The sequence below is a fragment of the Cupressus sempervirens genome, chromosome 10 (genome assembly GCF_028749045.1).
Source record: "Cupressus sempervirens isolate cs-2001-9-10 chromosome 10, ASM2874904v1, whole genome shotgun sequence".
NCBI lineage: Eukaryota > Viridiplantae > Streptophyta > Pinopsida > Cupressales > Cupressaceae > Cupressus > Cupressus sempervirens.
The window spans coordinates 892,171,686-892,190,487 of record NC_143127.1 but is presented as its reverse complement, the minus strand read 5'-3'; the positions used below and the strand labels follow the sequence as shown (position 1 = coordinate 892,190,487).

Here is an 18,802-nt window from a genome sequence, read left to right as displayed (position 1 = left end):
GGGATGTAGAGCCTGAGGAGCCATCGCAGATTGATAAGGAGGATGCTTTAGATCCAGCCACAGGGCTACTTGGTGTTCCCTTTTCAGCTCTTGATCTTGGAGAGACTGATAGTTCCAGTGGTGATGAGTTTCAACCTCCAGGGGATGATCATTGATCATTGATTTGGCATTTTGATTTGGACTCTTGGAGAATTGTAGTTTTTGTTTGCATTATATACTTATTTTGATATCATGATTCATGGTACATGATACTTATTGTAATCATCTTTATGTCATGAGTCATGACTCATATGATCATTGATTACTATTAGACAGTAGAATCTAGATACTCATACTATTGATCTGAAGACTGATATATAGACTAATATTTATTATTTTTCTGATGTTCAATGTTCAATGTTCATTGTTTGTTTGTTATAACTTATTTGATCATGAATCATGACATTCTAGTTGAAAACTTCAGTGCAATGTTCAATGTTTAAGTTTTTTACATCTGTGTACTTATATTGTATAATTGTAGTACATCTTTTCATAACTAACATTTTAAGTATCATATGTATAGTATATACACCTCTGCTCCCTCTGCCACCCCCCCCGTCCTCCACTGCCGTCCCCTCGTCGTCCCCAAATCAAGGCCCCTCTGTCCCCCCATCTCCCAAGGCGGTGTAACTATGTTATTTTCCCATGTGACCAAATGCACTTTCCTAAAATAGAAAGGGTCCCTCTCAATCATCACCCAACCTGCCATAAATAGCAGGTACATTAAACTAAGCCGAAATAAAGTCCAATCTGAGTCAAACGAAGATCAAACTGAAACATACCGAATTGTGAAGAAGACAACACCCTCCCATAGCCAATCTCTGCCTTAGAAGACCCTCTATCCACAATAATTAGCCTACGAGGATCATAATAATAGGCTAATCTCTCAAACTCTAATGCTAGCAAAAATGGGGACATTACACAATGGTGAAGTATCATACTATGGAATGGTTTATTTTCAGTGTAACACCAGTACTAGGATACTTCAAGACGGCAGGATGCCGAGGCGAGTTTTGGGATGCAGGGAAAATGGACCTCATTTTTGGGACGGCGGGGAGATGGCCAAAGGACGACACCAAGGGAAGGATGGGGTAGGGAGGGGTGTTGTATAGTATACATGTAGAACTTGAAATGCTAGTTATGAAATGATGTTTCAATAATTCAGTAGAACATACCAAATTAAAATACTTGAACATGGCAAAATTGCAACATGAACAAGAACCATTGACATTCAACATAGTGACATATTACATACCTAATAGTAATATTCAGAAATCAAAATTCAAGTAACCATCTCAGCGGCAGCATGGTTGCAAAATGGCAGAGGTGAGGGTGCTTGGGTACTCAAGTACCCAATGTGAGGACATCTCGGGGATGGGTACTTCGAGGTGTGGGAGGGGGTGCGAGTCTCCGGGTTACCCTGTTTATTTTTGTATATTTCTTGCATTTTTTTGCATATAGTATATATGTATATATGCCAAATCAAAAAAAAATTCCACATCCACACATCCAATTCTTGCATCATCCGCATCAACATCAACATCAACATCAACATCAGCAACTTAGAAACTAACCAATCAACAATAAAATATAGAAAAGAGTAGAATTATCACCAAAAATGAAACCAATCTAAGAAGACAAATGCATTTATGATTAAACTAATGTAGAATTCATCCCTTTATTACTCATAAGACAGTTTTTTCTTTCAAAGAATTCATTTTCTATTGCCAAGGGTGTTCTTCAATACTCTTCTTGGTATTTCCATTTTTCTTACTTCCTTTTCCCTTCAACCATATTTGCTCTCTCGGTCTACCTTCAAGTGGTTAGACTTTTTTGAAGGAACCAACTTTGATACCATTTGATGAGCACACACTTGTAGTGGGTGGGAAAGAGGGGTGTGGGGAGCTGATAGCAACTTTTATCAGTTTAAACTTTATCAATCAAAATAGTGCCACCTACTCAATTTCAATGATTATGCACATAAGTAAAAAACAAAATACATAATATTTACAAAGAAACCCTTACGAGAGAAAACCACAGAAAATCTTGCTATCAAATATATAGAATGCATTATATCAGGCCTTGTAGCAGTTCGATGTACAAGACTGCCTATTATAGGTATAAACATAAAGTGATCTATATTAGGTAAATCACTTTCTTGACTTAATTTGCAACCAATTTCCATACGTGTTCCAACTGGTTTACTTTCTTCCATTTGAAATATTTAGACCATCACTTTAGCATATTTCATTTGAGAAATAAAGATGCCCTTTTCAGATTTAAAAACATGTAGTCCCAGAAATAAAGATAGTTCTCCTAGCATGGACATTTCACACTTAGATTGCATAATTCATGGAAATTCATAGCACTTATCAGCATCATTGCTTCCAATAATTATATCGACATAGACAACAACTACAAGAATATTATTGCCTTTAATTTTTTAAATATAAGTTGTTATCAACACAACCTTTTGTAAAACCTTAATCATGTAAGTGCTTGTCAAATTTAGAATATCATGCCCTGGGGGCTTGTTATAACTATAAGTCATACAATGCCTTTTTTAGTCCACAAACATGATCTTCTTTACTTGCATATTCAAAACCTTCAAGCTGTTCCATATAAACCTCTTCTTCGATGTCACCATTTAGAAAGGTTGTTTTAACACGCATTTGAAACACTAAGATATTTTTATAAATAGTGAAGGCTAGCAAAATCCTTACAGCCTCCAATCTAGCTACAGGAGCAAAGGCCTCATCAAAATCAATACCCTTAATCTAAGAGTATCATCAAGTTTATTTCTATACACCCATTTAGCCCCAATAATAATTTTATCCTTGGGTCTGGGAACAAGTTCCAATGATTTGTTTTTACTCTATTTGATCTAATTTCTCTTGCCCAACTTTGTTTGCCCTCATGGGGTAACAGGAACTTATTGCATATAGACAGAAAGTAATGTACTCAACAATGAATAGGGAGAGAACTCAATGGCATTTCATTCATTCAATGATCATCATATACAATAGTGTTTTCCACAATTTCATATCTCGTTCTATGAAGAAAGTTCATACATATAATGTTCAAGGAGGTGCACGATGAATTGTCGTACTTGTGTATCTCTCTAAGTTATGTCTAACTGTTTAACTACCCAAGTTTCCAAACAACATCATCCCACCCAAAAAGAAAGTCATCTTTGGATGACAACATATAAAATGTCTGAGACAGCAACAACAAAATGGGAATGATGATAACTACAGAATATATGACTAAGAAAAAGAAGGGGGCATAGGAAGCATCCCTAAAGAGGATGCTAACTAATCTGCAATAGAAGAGGCGGGCTGCACCGTAGAAGACTCCAATCGAGCACGTAGCTCATTAACTTGTGCAATTTGCACCTTTAGCCTGTGGATGAGTCTAATGCCCCAAGGAAAATTGGTCGTAGGTGAGCCCTCTGTCTTTTATTGGCGGTCTCTGGATACTGGAGGGACGACAAGTCAAAAGAGACATAGGCAAACAGTGGAGGAATTGGACCTTGACAACGTTGACAGTGGCAGGGAAGCCACCACAGAGTTTTCAAGTAGCAACATGGTGGCAGATAATAGTGATTCTACAAAGGAGTCCACTCAGATGGAAGTCACCCCGTTAGTTCAGTTTGTGCAGTCTCTTCTATCGTCCTCAACACATTTGACTCCCACGAGGATGGCGCATTCAACAGTTGGAGTAGAGGTCGTAGCACTCTCGAGAGCACTTGGGACTGTTAAGGGTAAGGCCCCTCCTACATAGGAGGTGGTTAGGGGACCTCCCAAGGTACCTATGGAAAAGCTAGTAGAGGTTGCAAGGTTGGAGAAGGGGAATGTGATGGGTGGCAAGCAACAAGGCAGACAAGATATTCTAGAGGGCCAAGTTCGTCTGGAGATAGTAGGGTTTGATGCGGTAGTCACTATTAATACTGAGCTCTTAGACGACCCTCAAGTAGGTCCCTCGAAGACAACCATGAGCTCTTGGCTTAAGAAGCAATTTGCAATGTCACTTTCGAAATCAGTCGATGTCATACTTTTGTCTCCCCAATGAGAGAAACCTCCAAAGATAGTGGATGTAGAGGTTGAGCACTCACCTATAGACAAGAATATGACAAAAGAGTTGGGCACCGAGCTAGTTGTGCTTGAGGTGGATAAGACCTCAGCGGTGGGTAAGGTTGTGCATTTGGTCAAGGTAGGGATGCAATTGGAGGAAGATGAGGTGGAGGCGTCTTTAGCAAATTTGGTTACCAAAGGATGTAGGATAGTGATTGTCGCAGAGACTCGAGCCTTAACAGGTGTGACTTTGGACTTATAGTGTCTCCTTACCTTTGTAGGACAAGAATGTCCCCAACTTTTGCAAAATGTTTTGAGAAGGGTTATGCCCACTGAGGAGACCCTAGAGATGTTGTAGACATGGGTTACTCCCACGCCAACAACAGATCGAGAAGGCTTTCCATGAGGGGTACTATGCTTTGAGGTGTTCAGAGTATGTCTCGACTGAACATGAGCTACATTGGTGGATATACAGAGAGCTCGAGAGGAGCTAACCACCAAATTGGAGGCAGTGGAGCAAGACTTAGCTCAAGGTACCCAGGCGATGGAGGTCGAGAAGGCAACACACATGGCTATTGAGGACAAGTTGGCCAAAGAGATAGCCTCGTTGGAGCAGCAATTGGCAACAGCTAGTACTGAGAGACAAACTTTAGAGTCTAGCCTGGTCCGAGTTAAGGAGATTGAAGAGAAGGAGAGAGAGCTTCAAGAGGCTACGTTGATGGTGAAATCCACCCTAGACCTTCAAACAGTTGCAGAGCACAAGCTCACGGCACGAATTGCACAGGTTCATGAGCTATGTGCTCAATTGGAGTCTTCTATGGTTCAGCCCACCTCTTCTACTGTAGATTAGTTGGCATCCTCTTCAGGGACACTTCCTATTCCCCCCTCTTCTTCTTCTTAGTCACTAATTAATAGCTGTCATCATTCCCATTTTGTTGTTGCCATCCCGAACATTTTGTATGTTGTCGTTCGGATACAATTTTCTTTTTGGGGGGATGATGTTGTCGAGAAAATTGGTTAGTTAAACAGTTAGACATAACCAAGGGAGTTGAGCAGGTGCGACAATTCATCTCGCACCCCATCAGACATTATGCGTATGAACTTTCTTCATTGAGTGAGATATGGAATTGTGGAAAGCACTATTGTATATGATGATCATTGATGAATGAAATGCCATTGAATTCTCTCTGTATTTGGTGTTGAGTGCATTACTTTTGTTACACTTATATTTTTCTTCAGCCTTAACGTCAAACATTTAAGTCATGGGAGTGCCCAAGTTGAAGTTGAAGTTGAACCTTCGGGTCAGTTCAACTTCAAGTTCAGTGAGTTCATAATATACTTTCGAGTGTTGAAGTCGAAGTTGAATCTTCTAGCCAGTTCAAGTTCAACTTCAAGTTCTGTCATTAGCACAAAATGTTAAAAACAGGCTAGTCATTCTCCTATTTGTCAGCATTCCTATTAACATATGATGAGGTTGAAGTTGAAGTTGAAGTTTCAGGTCCGTTCAACTTCAACTTCGAGTTTATGTTGGAATCGGTGCAAAATGCAGTGCTCAGTTCAAAGTTTCAGTTTCAGCCCTAGCAATCAGAAGTTTGAGAATCATTATGATTCAATCAAGATTGGGAGCTTCAAAATTGTATTTGAAATGGTGAAGCCTGAAAAGAATCCACCGTTCTTAAGTTCAAAGCTCATGGACAGTTTCAAGTATGCAGTTCACAAATCAATGACCCAGATTCAGCAGTTGGAATGTGTGGCTCAAATTCAAAATCAAGCTCAGACCCCGTTTTAAGGTTCCAAGTCTAAGACCCGAGGCCAGAAGAGGATGGTGGATAATGAGATGAGATGGAAGTCAAAGGAAATCATTGTTATCTGCCATGAAAGATGCATTGATGATAATGGAGGATATGAATTCAAAATTGGGCCTTATTTCATTATAAGTAATATGTTTTGGCTTTCCAAGCGCTTGATAAATTCGTAAATGAATATGGGCATTTATGGTGGAGACATAATAGGCAGGCTCTTGTGCAACTTACAAGTAAATTCCAACATGAGATTCAAGTGCAGGTATTGGTGTATATATTGTTGTCAGTTTTAATACAGCCTGTAATACAGATTTTTGTCTGCATTAAAATAATAGTCACAATCTGGGGAGCATAACTTTTTATCCCACCGTTGGATTTTGCTCAATTTTTTATATGTTGTAGAAAATCAAGTTTTCTAAATCTTCACCGAAGCGATTTTCAAAATTTGGTCAAAGTCAAAAGTTATGATGGACTGTATGCGGGTCTGTCAACATACCAGCAAATGCAAAATGTTCTGCAATCAGAAAAACAGTCATGTTACGGGGCCCACAGATTTTAATCCAACCGTTGGATTGAGTTGAATTTCGGATATGTTTGAGGAAACCTAGTTATCTAAATTCCCTCCAAGCCATTTTGCAGAATTCCTGACAGATCAAAAGTTATGACTGTTTGAGTGCGGCAGTATATTAATGACAGTTACAGGATTATGATTGCAATCTGTAACCAGCATACGCCACCTGTCCAACATGCACATGCCATTCATTTTTATAGTGACAGGTGTCCATAAGAGGAGTTTGGACGAATGTAAGCAATATCATAATGTTTATTAAACATTATGTTTTTTTTTTTTTTTGATACATCACTCTTACTCAATAATGGACAGTGGAATATGAAAGGTTGGGAGCAATTTCAAGAAACAGTTATTCAAACTAAAAAAGAATGGACAGAAAGAGAAGATAAATAGTACAGAGAATAATAAGAGAGGGGTTCTTCTTTTTCTGGAGGAGGAGTTCTATAGTTGCTGCTACAGGGAGAAGAGATTTCTATTTTGTAACAGAGGAAGCAGTTTCATTTTATGCAGATTGACTGTGATAAGGGGATGGAACAATACTATTATTGTTTTATCATGTCTTTGAAATAAAGAGGGACATAAGTGTGTTAGATTTTACAATCATATACATTTGTGTTTCTGATCTGAAAGGATTTTGGAGTCCTTTTATTTCTATTTTAGATGCAGTTCTTTATTACTATGTCTAATGTGATATATGTAGTCTTGTGGTTATGTATTCACATTTTTGCATAAAGATGTTCACAGCTTTCTCAATTTTCTCTGTAATATGGAAACATAGTAGATAGTCATGTGGCTGTTTACTAGTTTTTTCATTCATTTCTAGTTTAGCAATCTATTGATCGCATTTATTCCATATTGATGGATGAATGTCTGAAAAACCCTTCGTGTCTTCAGGTTAAAGACATAACCAAGTATCACATTCATTGAATATCATTTGTGAGGGAGCTGTACCTCTCAATTCAAAGGAGGATTATCAATAAAATGATAATCTATCCATCTGTTAGTATATTTTGTCTTTCTTTTCGGGTGTATTGAGTCATGTTCTGTAATTCTTATTGAAAGGCAAAACTGTTTACTAACAACTTTATATTTGTATGCAATAAGTTCAAAGAGAAATCAAACACAAGTGTATCCAATCACTTGCATTTGCAAGTTTCCTTCCGGTGCAAACACCAGCAGTTCTATCCCCAATAATCTGCTCTTGAGGATGATTTCATTGTATGGTTTTTAAAGAGATCTTTGTAGTTGATGCTTCATGTGTTTTAGGAGTATTTTCCTGTTCTTCCTCTTCATTTTCTGATTTGTCATCAACTTTTGGCGGATGAACTTCTTCGTTATCCTCATTTTGCTGTACATAGGGCTGCAACATCTCATCAACTTGCAGTCTTTTACATTAGTACTTTCAACTAATCTTTTAAATCTTTTTTATAGCATTTATAGGCTTGGTTATGAGTAGAGTAGCCTAAGAAAATACCATAATCACAGCAAAAATCAAAACTTCCTAAACTGTCATCATCTCTTATGATAAGTATTTACTACCAAAAAATTTGAAATACCCAATATTTGCAGATCTGCCATACCATAGTTCATAAGGAATAAATTTGGTTTGAAACTTTTAGCTCTTAACTAGAGTCAGTATATAGTAGTGCGTACTGCTTCTTTCCAATAACCAATAGCTATTTTTTGCATCTTGAAGCATCGTTCTTGTCATTTCTTTAACACTTTGTTTTTCCTCTCTGCTACACCATTTTGTTGTGGTGTCCATGAGGCTGAATATTGCCTTTTAATACCATATTTTTCACAATATTCCACAAACTAATGTGAGGTGTATTCTCCATATCATGTTTTTCACAATATTCCACAAACTAATATGTAGTGCACTCTCCACCTTTATCTGATCGAAGACAAATAATCTTCAGATCAAATTCTTTTTCAACCATTTTCCTAAATATTTTGAGCCTTTCAAAAGCTTTTGATTTATGTTTTAGAAAAGTCACCTAGGTCATTCTAGTATAATCACCAATAAAAAGCATAAAATATCTTACAAGGTTCAAAGATTTTGTCCTGGTACAACCACATAAGTCAAAATGAGTAAGCTGTAAAGGGTTAGTATAGGAAAATGCCTTTCATTAAAAACTGACCGTAGTTTGTTTGCTTCTTGACATTCTTTGCACATGGTGCTGCCTGGATTAGAAATAACTGGCACATTTCTAACATTTTGATTCTAACTAACTTTAATAAGATTACCATAATTAATATGCCCAAATCTTCTATGCAAATGTTTGCTTTCTTCAACTTGACTCATGAAGCAAACATTTCCTTCTTTAACATTGTTTGTGGATTCGTGAAGATTGTAAATGTTTCCATTTGTTCTAAAGTCAGCTACAACGATCTTTCCACTCCTTTAACATATTTCACAGCCTACTGCATAAACACAACTTTGAAACCATTATAACAGATTTAACTTACAATGAGTAGATTGTGAATCAAACCTTCTACATAGTAGACACCATGAACAGGAGATTATTCTCCAAGAGGTGCCTTTTCCTTCTATTAAATTTCAACGATCATTTTCGAATTGAACTAAGGCACCAATGAAATCTTCAATATTGACATACTTTGCTCTTGATAAGTAGGAGATATTTTCCACAGCAAGTCAAATTGTGATATTGCTATCAAGATTCAACAGTGTAGTTTTGGAGTCAAATTCATTGACTCATGTTTCATTGACCCATGTTTCATAAGGCACAACACTTGGTGAAGGTTTTGCAAATGGGGTTGCAAGCAGAGTGGGTTTAGCCATGGAGAAACCTCCACAGTTAAGTGCACTCGAGCTGGAGTAGTACTTATTACCTAGATCCAATTAGTGATAAATTTTCTATTCATTGTCATGAGAGATGGGTTTGGATAAAACCACTACTCATGAAACATGGGTTAATGAGTTTGACTCAAAAACTACAAAGTTGAATCCTAATAGCAATATCACAAACTTTGCTCTTATCACTAGTCATGTGGTGACAGCACCACTATCAGCAACCCAAAATCTCTCTTTTGATCATGTAGAACAGTTTAGACAACCATAGCTTCAACCTTTGGTTTCCAAATTAACTTAGTTTTATAAGTTCTAGAAGATAATCTTGTGATATCCACTAGTTTTGTTTTGCTGCAAGACTAATTTGCAAAAAAAATCAATGTGCCCAAAATTCCCACAGTTATGGCACTTCAATTTATTCAAGAAATTAAAAATATTTCCATTAACAAAACTAGGCCCCATTCTAACCATAACCTTACATTTATTTGCCTCTGTCCAAATTGACTACAAATGAAGTGGTGACTAAAAAAATGTAGGCTATGATTAAAAAAGTTACTCTTTCTGTCAATGAACCTATCTTTTGCATTATCAACATAAACACAAGTACTATGACATTGGCCTTCTAAACTGGAATTGCCCTTTTGTCTTGAGATTTCTGCCAACTCATCGCTATTAAGCTTTTCCTTTAAAGGAGCAATCTCTGCTTCAATAATAGGACTCTCCTCTTTAATTTCCATTTTTTCTTCAATTGCCATAAAATATTTCTTGTTTTCTACAAGTTGGAGTTTTTGATTGTTATATCCTAATTTTTGACCTAATTTTAAATGTTCATATAGCCATTGAGATGTCATGTGAAGTCAGTGGATAGTTGATATTTGTTATAATCATGTGAATGGTAAGATGGTTAATCGTTATAGTTTCATATGAAGATGACATGCTAGTTAATCATTATGATACTATTATATTGTTATCTTGAAATCTTAGAAAATTGGTTATCATCATGAGAAGTGGGATGATGGTTTATGAATAATAATTTGTTATGGTAAATTGTCATTATATTGAGGAATATAATATAATCATAGAGAATTCCCTTGCAGGAGCACGTCGAAGGGGGGAAACATTGCCAAAAAGGAATTGGGCATGGAGGGGCACCGCCATCACTGAGCAAATAGGTACAAGCCATAAACCACCTGGGCTAAGGATAACAACTAGGCAGGCAAGAGTGTACGTTGGACGACCATGAGCTAACTTGTTAAATCACATATCATTTACTAGTAAAAGAGATTACTAAGCATGAATTGCAAATTGAACGATTTTGTACCTTTGTAATTGTGTTATTGGTTGGAGCCTTTTAATGTATAATCATGTCTTATCATATCGACATCATGATACCTACATATCTATACATGTATATGCGTACATACATAAACCAACTTTATATATGTAAGTACGTACGCGCATACTTGATATTTGGCATATACGAAAGAAATATATGGTTGGGGTTTACACATGTACACGTATATGCATACATACATACATAGGTATCTATAGATACCATGATGTTAAATACTAAGACAGTATTATTTCTTTAACCTTGGCAGTGGTCTAATATTATTTCATGCATAGCAACCTTTCATATTCTATTTAATTTTTTTCACCAGGCCTTATAATTTGAGTTGGCCATTTTAAATATTGGGGCCGATGACTTCTTGTTTACACTTGTAACTCTCACCGCCACCCTCTTCTTGTTATTAATGTGCATATAACCTTTCTTTACTATTCTTTCCACTGCCTAGGAAGTGGGTCTTCTTCCTCTCGAAATTGTTTGAGTTTACATTTGTTCTACAAGGCACAAACCCTTGGCAACATAGATTACAGTCTTTTCTTGCATCACTATTTCTCTGAACTATAGTCGTAGTTCTTACATCTATTTGATATGAATTATTCCTACATTTTGAGTTCATATAGACACCGAGTAGAGTAATTGGAAGTGATGCTTGTTGTGCACCTTGGTTGATAGAACACGGCAGCGAATTGTATGAAACGACTCCAAGCGGAGCACAATCCAAATCATGGTTTACTTATCATGTTTGAATTCTTATGTGGTCTTTGAAATATATGCATCTAAACTTGAAGCCTTTTCATGACTCGGGCAGTACAAACAGTAACCCACTGGGTGAATATGTAAGTGAATAAGACTTTTATTTCTTGAAGCTGTGATAGCGAATCAGATTGCCAAATTCAATGGCAAACCCTGGTTCAAATCCAACTGATGTCCACAGGAGGGTACAACCATTAGTTTGAATAATGAAATACGACTGTTTGCTGATGATTCCCACTTAGAAAATTAACTGCATAATGATACATGTTTTTGCTTAGTCAAATCTGTAAAATATCTTCAAAATAAGGACCTCTATTCTTTAGTCCGTGAGTTAAGGACAACAAGTAAAATAAGATGCAAGTATAGTTCGCTTCATAATACTGTGATAAGTCCGAATAGGACATAAGATTTGACTGTGATTATAATACAGAAAGAACACTTAAGCATGCAACCAGAAATTCATCCAGGAGGGCCATCTTGGCTGAGATGAAGGGTGAGATGAAAATCATTGTGCCATAGAATTATTTCCTACATGAAAAGAAATGAACCATTCTTAATAATAATTGTAAGCTCAAAGAAAAGAGATATTAATCATCAAGAGTCGGCTCATGGTAGTCCCATATTCAAAACCTATGCTTAGTTGAGCGGTGGGAATGATACCCTTGTACCAAGATGCTCAGTGGCTAGTTAAGTTGTTCCATGTCTACTTGCAAGTAGGGAGGGCCTTTCTATTTAGAGATTGCGTGGGAATAAGTTATGGTCCGAGGTTGGGTGGTTAAGCCCCTGACAATGTTTCCCTCTCCACAAGATATCGGGACGTGCATCTGATAAAGATAAGTTGAGCATACAAACATTTATCGGTAATAGTTAGCAATAGGAAGAGAATGAATGATACAGTGGTATCTGATGTTCTAAATGATATAGTGGTATCTGACACCCTAAATGATCCAATGGTAATTGATGCCCTAATTGATACTATGGTATCTAATGCCCCATATGATATAGTGGTATCTAATGCCCTAAATGATCCAATTGTAATTGATGCCCTAATTGATACAGCGGTATGTAATGCCCTAATTGATATAGTGGTATTTGATAGTTATCGTCATTTGATAATATAAGTGGTATTTAATGGAAATCGTCATTTGATTTTGATATAGTGGTATTGGATGGTAATGGTCATTTGATCCTAAGTGGTATTTATGGACTAACGTGGGTGTTTGCAAAAGCATTCGTAGATTCATTTCGGTTTTACAAAATTCCATGGTATGTAGATTTTGCTTTCCCTAGTAAATTCATTGATGTTGTTTTCAATTGTTAGTTATGAAATTTCGTTTAATTGATTGTAACCGTTAATCTCATTCACATGAACGTAACTGAATTAATTGTCTTCCTATGAAAATGAAGTAATAACTGTATTTATTTGAATATATTAGTTGTTAATTAACACCCAGAAAAAGTGTATGTTACATTGATCTGCAATTCATTTTTCCAATTTACTAATTTTGTGTATTAGCTTTTGGACATCCTTTTGGGCTTGACAAGTTTGAACCATGACTTCACTTTTGAGTTTCTTTATTTCACTAAGAGCACATTTTAGCATAGTTACACCACCCTGAGGGACGGGGGGACGGCGAAACGGGGGGACAAGTTTCCGGGACGGGGGGACAGAGGGGCCTTAATTTGGGGACGGCGGGGGGACGGTGGGGGGACGGCGGCAGGGGACAAGAGGGGTGTATATATCTATGCATATGGTATTTAAAAATGTTAGTTATGAAAATATGTATTGCAATATAGGATGTAAAGATGTAAAAGAGTGAATACTTGAAACATTGCATTGAATTGGAACATCGAACATTAAACATAAATAGTTGAATTTGCAAATAGTGAATAGCAGGATGTCCCCCATCCTCGGTGGAGGTGGTGGAATCTAGTGGCACCGCTGGGGACGGGGAGACGGAGTCCCCAAGTCTCCGGTGCGTTGAAGTCTCCGAGACGTCGGGCAAAAAGGGGGGGGACGCGTCCCCGTGTTACTATGCATTTTAGCTCGCCCACAAAATCAATTGCAAAATCAACATCAATTTCAAAGTCTGATTTAACAGAGCATGATTGAGACAACATTCAACAGCCATGACTAGTACTCCACTGCCAAGAATCCCCCAAGTTTGTTAGACTTATGGAAAGGTGTATGGCTCTGATAACACTTGTTGAAGTAAGGAGAACACTGAGAGGGGAGGTTAATCAGTGTTCTATAATGCAAAACTTCTTTTTCAATGCTTATTGAATGAAACTTAAACAACATATAAAATCACTAAAAGAAATGATGCAGAAAGATCAACTTAACAAGATAAATGGCGCTCATGCAAAATCAAATGACACAATGTTTTTCATGAGCAGAACCCTTGTAGGGATGAAAAACTACTTCAAAATGCCTCGCTGGCTTATAAGTCAACTCACTATTTAATATTTATAGAGCCTCAATGGCTTCTTATTTTCTCACGTAGAGTTAAATGTGCCTCATTAGCAAATGAATAATGTCTCTATCGTAACCAAGAATGCCTCACTGGCAGATCAATGTAACAAACTGAAATCAAATAGACAGAATATGTAATCTGTTTTAAATTATATGACCACCTTGAATATCTCATTTGGCTTGAGATTCAAGATTACATGCAATCAGAGAATGTATACAGCATTATGGTTTAAAACATCATGAGGTATAGATACCATGCTTTCAACATTAATATCAGAAGGATACAACATATACAACATTAATAATTGAGAATTTCTTTGCTCTCCGTGAAACCTCAACTGCATGTCCCGGCCTAGGAATTGGAGTAGCACTGGTTTATCTGAACCAGAGTCAAGACACTGGATGAACTAAAGCAGATGTAAAAACAATTTTGGGCAAGATTGCAAATAACAGTAAATGATAGCTCATCAGATCCTTTTTGATATTGTACCACGCATAGTGATACAAACTAACTAGTAACATGATGAATTTCAGAACATGTCAGGAAAAACAACATTGATTCTAATGCAAAATAGATCAAACATAGGCTGATTCAGTTTGAAGATTCTGTGGACTATTAGTTAAAATTATATAAAGTCTAATTACACTTAAAAAACGATGTTCCCTGATGCTGCTCCAACTACTTTTACTTATCTTTAGGTTGACAAAGTCTGGTGGCATCCAAACTACAACCAAACCAATGTCGACAAAAGTACTCACTTAGACACACTCAAACTTTGACAATCCCAATACCCATGAATTTACCTGCTATTTGGGTATAAACCAAGAAATGCCCCATTAAAAAGGGGCAAAAATCCAAAGCCCTGGTTCAAACTTTGACTCTGCTCCCATCACAGAACAGCTCAGTCAATGCCACCATTGGTTTGAGAAGCAGAGTCCTGACTAACCGAGCTAGAAACAAATGATAATTTTTTATTTACTCAACATGATTCAAAGATCTACAGAGTTTCACTCAATTTAACTCCCAAGTAAGTGTCTTAAACATGGACCAGCCAGTGCAATTCCCAAAATCTCTAATACACACCCATAAACTAATGTCAACTGAAGTAGTCACTTAGGCACACTGTGTTCACTTGGCATCCAAACTACAACCAAACTAATGTCAACTGAAGTATTCATTTAGACATACTCAGAGTTTTGACAATCCCAATGCCCATGAGTTTACTTGTTATTTGGGTATGAATCAAGAAACACCCCTCAAACTTCCACTCTGCACCCATCACACAACAGCCCAGTCAATGCCACCATTGGCTTGAAATGCAGAGTCTCTGACTAACCAGGCTAGAAACACGTGATAATTTTTTATTTACTCAACATGATTAAAAGATCTACAGAGTTTCACTCAATTTAACTCCCAAATAAGTGTCTTAAACATGGACCACCAAGTGCAATGCTCAAAATCTCTAATACATGCCTACACTCTGTTCACATTACATGAGTAAACAAACTAATGCCTCCAGTGCTTTGAGGTGCAAAATTATCGCTAGCCAAGTTACAAATGTTTGATAATCTTTAACTATTTAACCCAACATTATTCAAATATCTATAGTTTTCAACTCAATTTATCTCCCAAACATGAGTTGTAAACATGGAACCTCCAGACTCAGTCTTTTGTCTGTGACCTGTACTGCTTATGATATTGTCACTATGTAGTTTTTCTTCCAGAAAACATACTTTTACCTCCAGCATTCCCTCTCAAGCCATACTTCTATTGAGCTCCCATGACACACAACAAACATATGGTTCTGATGCCATACCGTAAACATGGACAAGGTCTCACTCTAACAACCCATTCACAGGTCTCCAGCCTGTAGACTGGTGCACCATTTCAACTACTGTGCCTTTACAGTGCAACTTGCCTCCCCCTGAAAAAAAAGCTCACTGGCTATCACAAAGCCTACTAAAAGCCACCAATTCAAGCATAGCCATCATGACACCAAAATTAACCCAACATGAAAAGTCATAACAAATTTCTTATTAGAAAAGAATGCCCATACATAAATTAATGTACAGCACATTGTACAACCATCCTCCTTGAATTTTCTTTTTAAGCTGGTGAGGCTCAGAGCTCAAACCCTATTCTACACTTATTCTAATATTCGAGCTCAAATCCCGACTGGAGAGAAAACCCAGTTAAAAAGGTCCTCTGGCAAACAGAGGCATCACGCCTTGAACGATATACGACCAATAGTTTCAAATCTGAGTACCCAGCAAGAGGTATAAATGGTTTCCGAACCTTGGGCAACATCTTAAATCAATAGAAAACACAAAGTCGGCTACAAATGATTAAACAGTTTTCTTCTTTTCCTTCCTCTTTCCCATGACCTATTGATTTAACAGTTTCCTCAAACATATTAGTTTGAATCATATCTAACGCCCAGCAATACAACAGGATCTTAATTCCACTTGCAATCTAGTTTTGCAAGAATAATTCCACCTAACTCCCTAAGACACATTCATAGCATTCACTAAATACACCATAGCATATGATTGGCAAATATGTCCTAGATTTATCTAAAACAGCAGATCAGAATACAACCTAAAAAAATTAATTGTGAACGTCTTTGATGTGTATATTTTCTCCTTACGTGCATAAATTGAAAAGGCAGAAAACTCTGATTCAATCCTTAATGAATGAACTGTAGACATATTACTGAAAGCAGAAAAAAGAAGAAATGACGTCCGATTAAAGAATTAAACCTGGAAAACCACACGAGACGTCCCAACTTGGGTATCGTGAGCACATGTGAAAGACAAACCAAAAAGCAAGCAGAGAGTCACACACCAGATCGCCATGAACGGATCTGTGTCTATCACTAATTGGGCATAGATGTTTATGTTAAGGTCCGAAACTTGCCTATGACTTTCAAACGTTCATTTGTCAGCTGTGCATTTTCGGCGCTTCGCTAATCTCGACACAAAATGCACCAAAACATATTAAAAAATAAATAAATATCAAACATGTTTTTCTTTCAGATTTACAAATACAATGATTTTTTTTGCTATATAACAACAAAAATATGCAGATCATGAAGATCAAATGGTAAAATTTCCTTTTTAAAAAATTCAATGTATTTTCAAATTTTTGAAATTTGATTAATAATGCATTTTGTAGGGAGTATATATATATCTTAAACTTAAAGTGAAATGATCTAGTAGTATTAAAGATGGATTCTTGTGATGATCACTCTTCATTGAGTTTGACTCAAAAACTACACATTCGAATCATGTTAGCAATCTCACAATTTGATCTATTCTAAAAAATATTTTCTATTTATCAATTTTAGACAATATGATACAATATAAATAATCATTAAATTTTAGTCTTATATAAAATTGTGTATATGTGTGAAGCTCTTGGGAATAATGTATATCATTGTATATTTTGAATTATTTCAGCACATATTTCTAAAGGACCTTTCTTCGCAATTGGGAGGATGCAAGAATTCAATTTTGTCTTCCCAGATAGGACAAATATACTTTTAAGTTGCTAGTTTCTCTAAGCTTGTTCTTAGTCACGTGTAATTTTCTAAGGGCAATCTAGCTCTAGAGTCGCAAGACCCAGACCTAACATAGATTATGCCTACCTCTGTATTCTTAGGAAAGTCGTGCTCCTTATAGCACCAAGCCTATTGATATGATTGTTAGTCACTATCCACATAGATAAAATTCAATGACAAACTTTACTTCCCTTCATGAGAAAATCAAATTATGAAGTAGAATTGAATGATCCCAAGGCTTGATTCTTGGTTCACAATATGTATAATTCTTTTTTTTTATAGGTAATGAGCCAACACCTAGATTAGTTATTATTATTTGTTGAGATTAATCATTATTATGTGTTTATTATTATGTTATTAGCTCAAGTAGACTTGAACCCATAACCCATAAGAGGCTCGCAAGTTATCGTTGTGTTGTGGGCTCTTGCCTACAATATCTTAGTTGTTTGTTGTGGACACTATTTCACAAAGGGACTTGGACTTGTGCTGAGAATCTATAAATACATTTATGTCTAAATTTAATTATGAAATTTATAGATTCAACACTAAATAGATGGTATTTTATATGCAATCAAATTAAATCTATTTATATTATAACACTTTACCCATTTGATATTCAATATTTTGGTGAGTTTATTTAAATTTTAATTTATTTTTTTTTAAAAAGATAAATAAAAGGTTTGAAAGAGGAGGTAAAAAGTCTTTTTATACACATTGATTTGTAGCGAAACATCAAAAACCATCTTATGTTTCATCAAAGGTTATCACAACTATAAATAAACAATAAAGATTCAATGGCATTTCTTGTTACAAAATAATTGATGAAAAATATTTTGAGAATAAAATAATTTTATAAAGTTTTCACACATAAGAGATGTTGATAACTTGAAAAGGTATTCAAACCTATTGATTTATTGTAATTATAAATAAAATATACTGCATAAAGAAAACCATAAAGTTGACTAAATAATGAAATTATTGTTAATTCTTTAGTTATCTATTATTGTTAATTCTTTAGTTATCGAGAGTTTTGAAATGATTTATTCATGGCCCTTTTATAGAATTTGATTGTCATAATGTAATTGTAGTTTAAATGCCCAAAGATTCAAATTTGAATCAAAGGTTGATATATTAATTAAGATAATGTTATTATCCAAATGCATATTGTGATGGGGTATCATATTTTTTGAAATCCATAAATCAAGATCTTGTAATACAAAACAATACTTGTAAAATATATCTCTAAAATCAGTGGTGTGGTGAAGCATCATCTACTAAATGTAAAATCTCATAAGGAATACAAGTTGAAGTTGATTCCAACTTGTGATGGAGTTTGATAGCAAGCTAATAAAATGATCATACAAATCTTCT

At 36.0% G+C, this 18,802-nt stretch overlaps 1 protein-coding gene across 1 annotated transcript in view; it reads right to left on the bottom strand.

Annotated features, from left to right (window-relative positions):
- The window catches only part of LOC149536854 (Cyclophilin-like peptidyl-prolyl cis-trans isomerase family protein), a 51,804-nt gene extending 34,842 nt beyond the window's left edge, over nucleotides 1-16,962 (bottom strand). Inside the window, exon 1 of the mRNA XM_089805292.1 lies at nucleotides 16,632-16,962. Coding sequence (XP_089661418.1) covers nucleotides 16,632-16,727 — 96 coding nt within the window. The 5' untranslated portion in view covers nucleotides 16,728-16,962. The remainder of the gene's footprint in view (nucleotides 1-16,631) is intronic.
- Nucleotides 16,963-18,802: the final 1,840 nt, after the last annotated feature.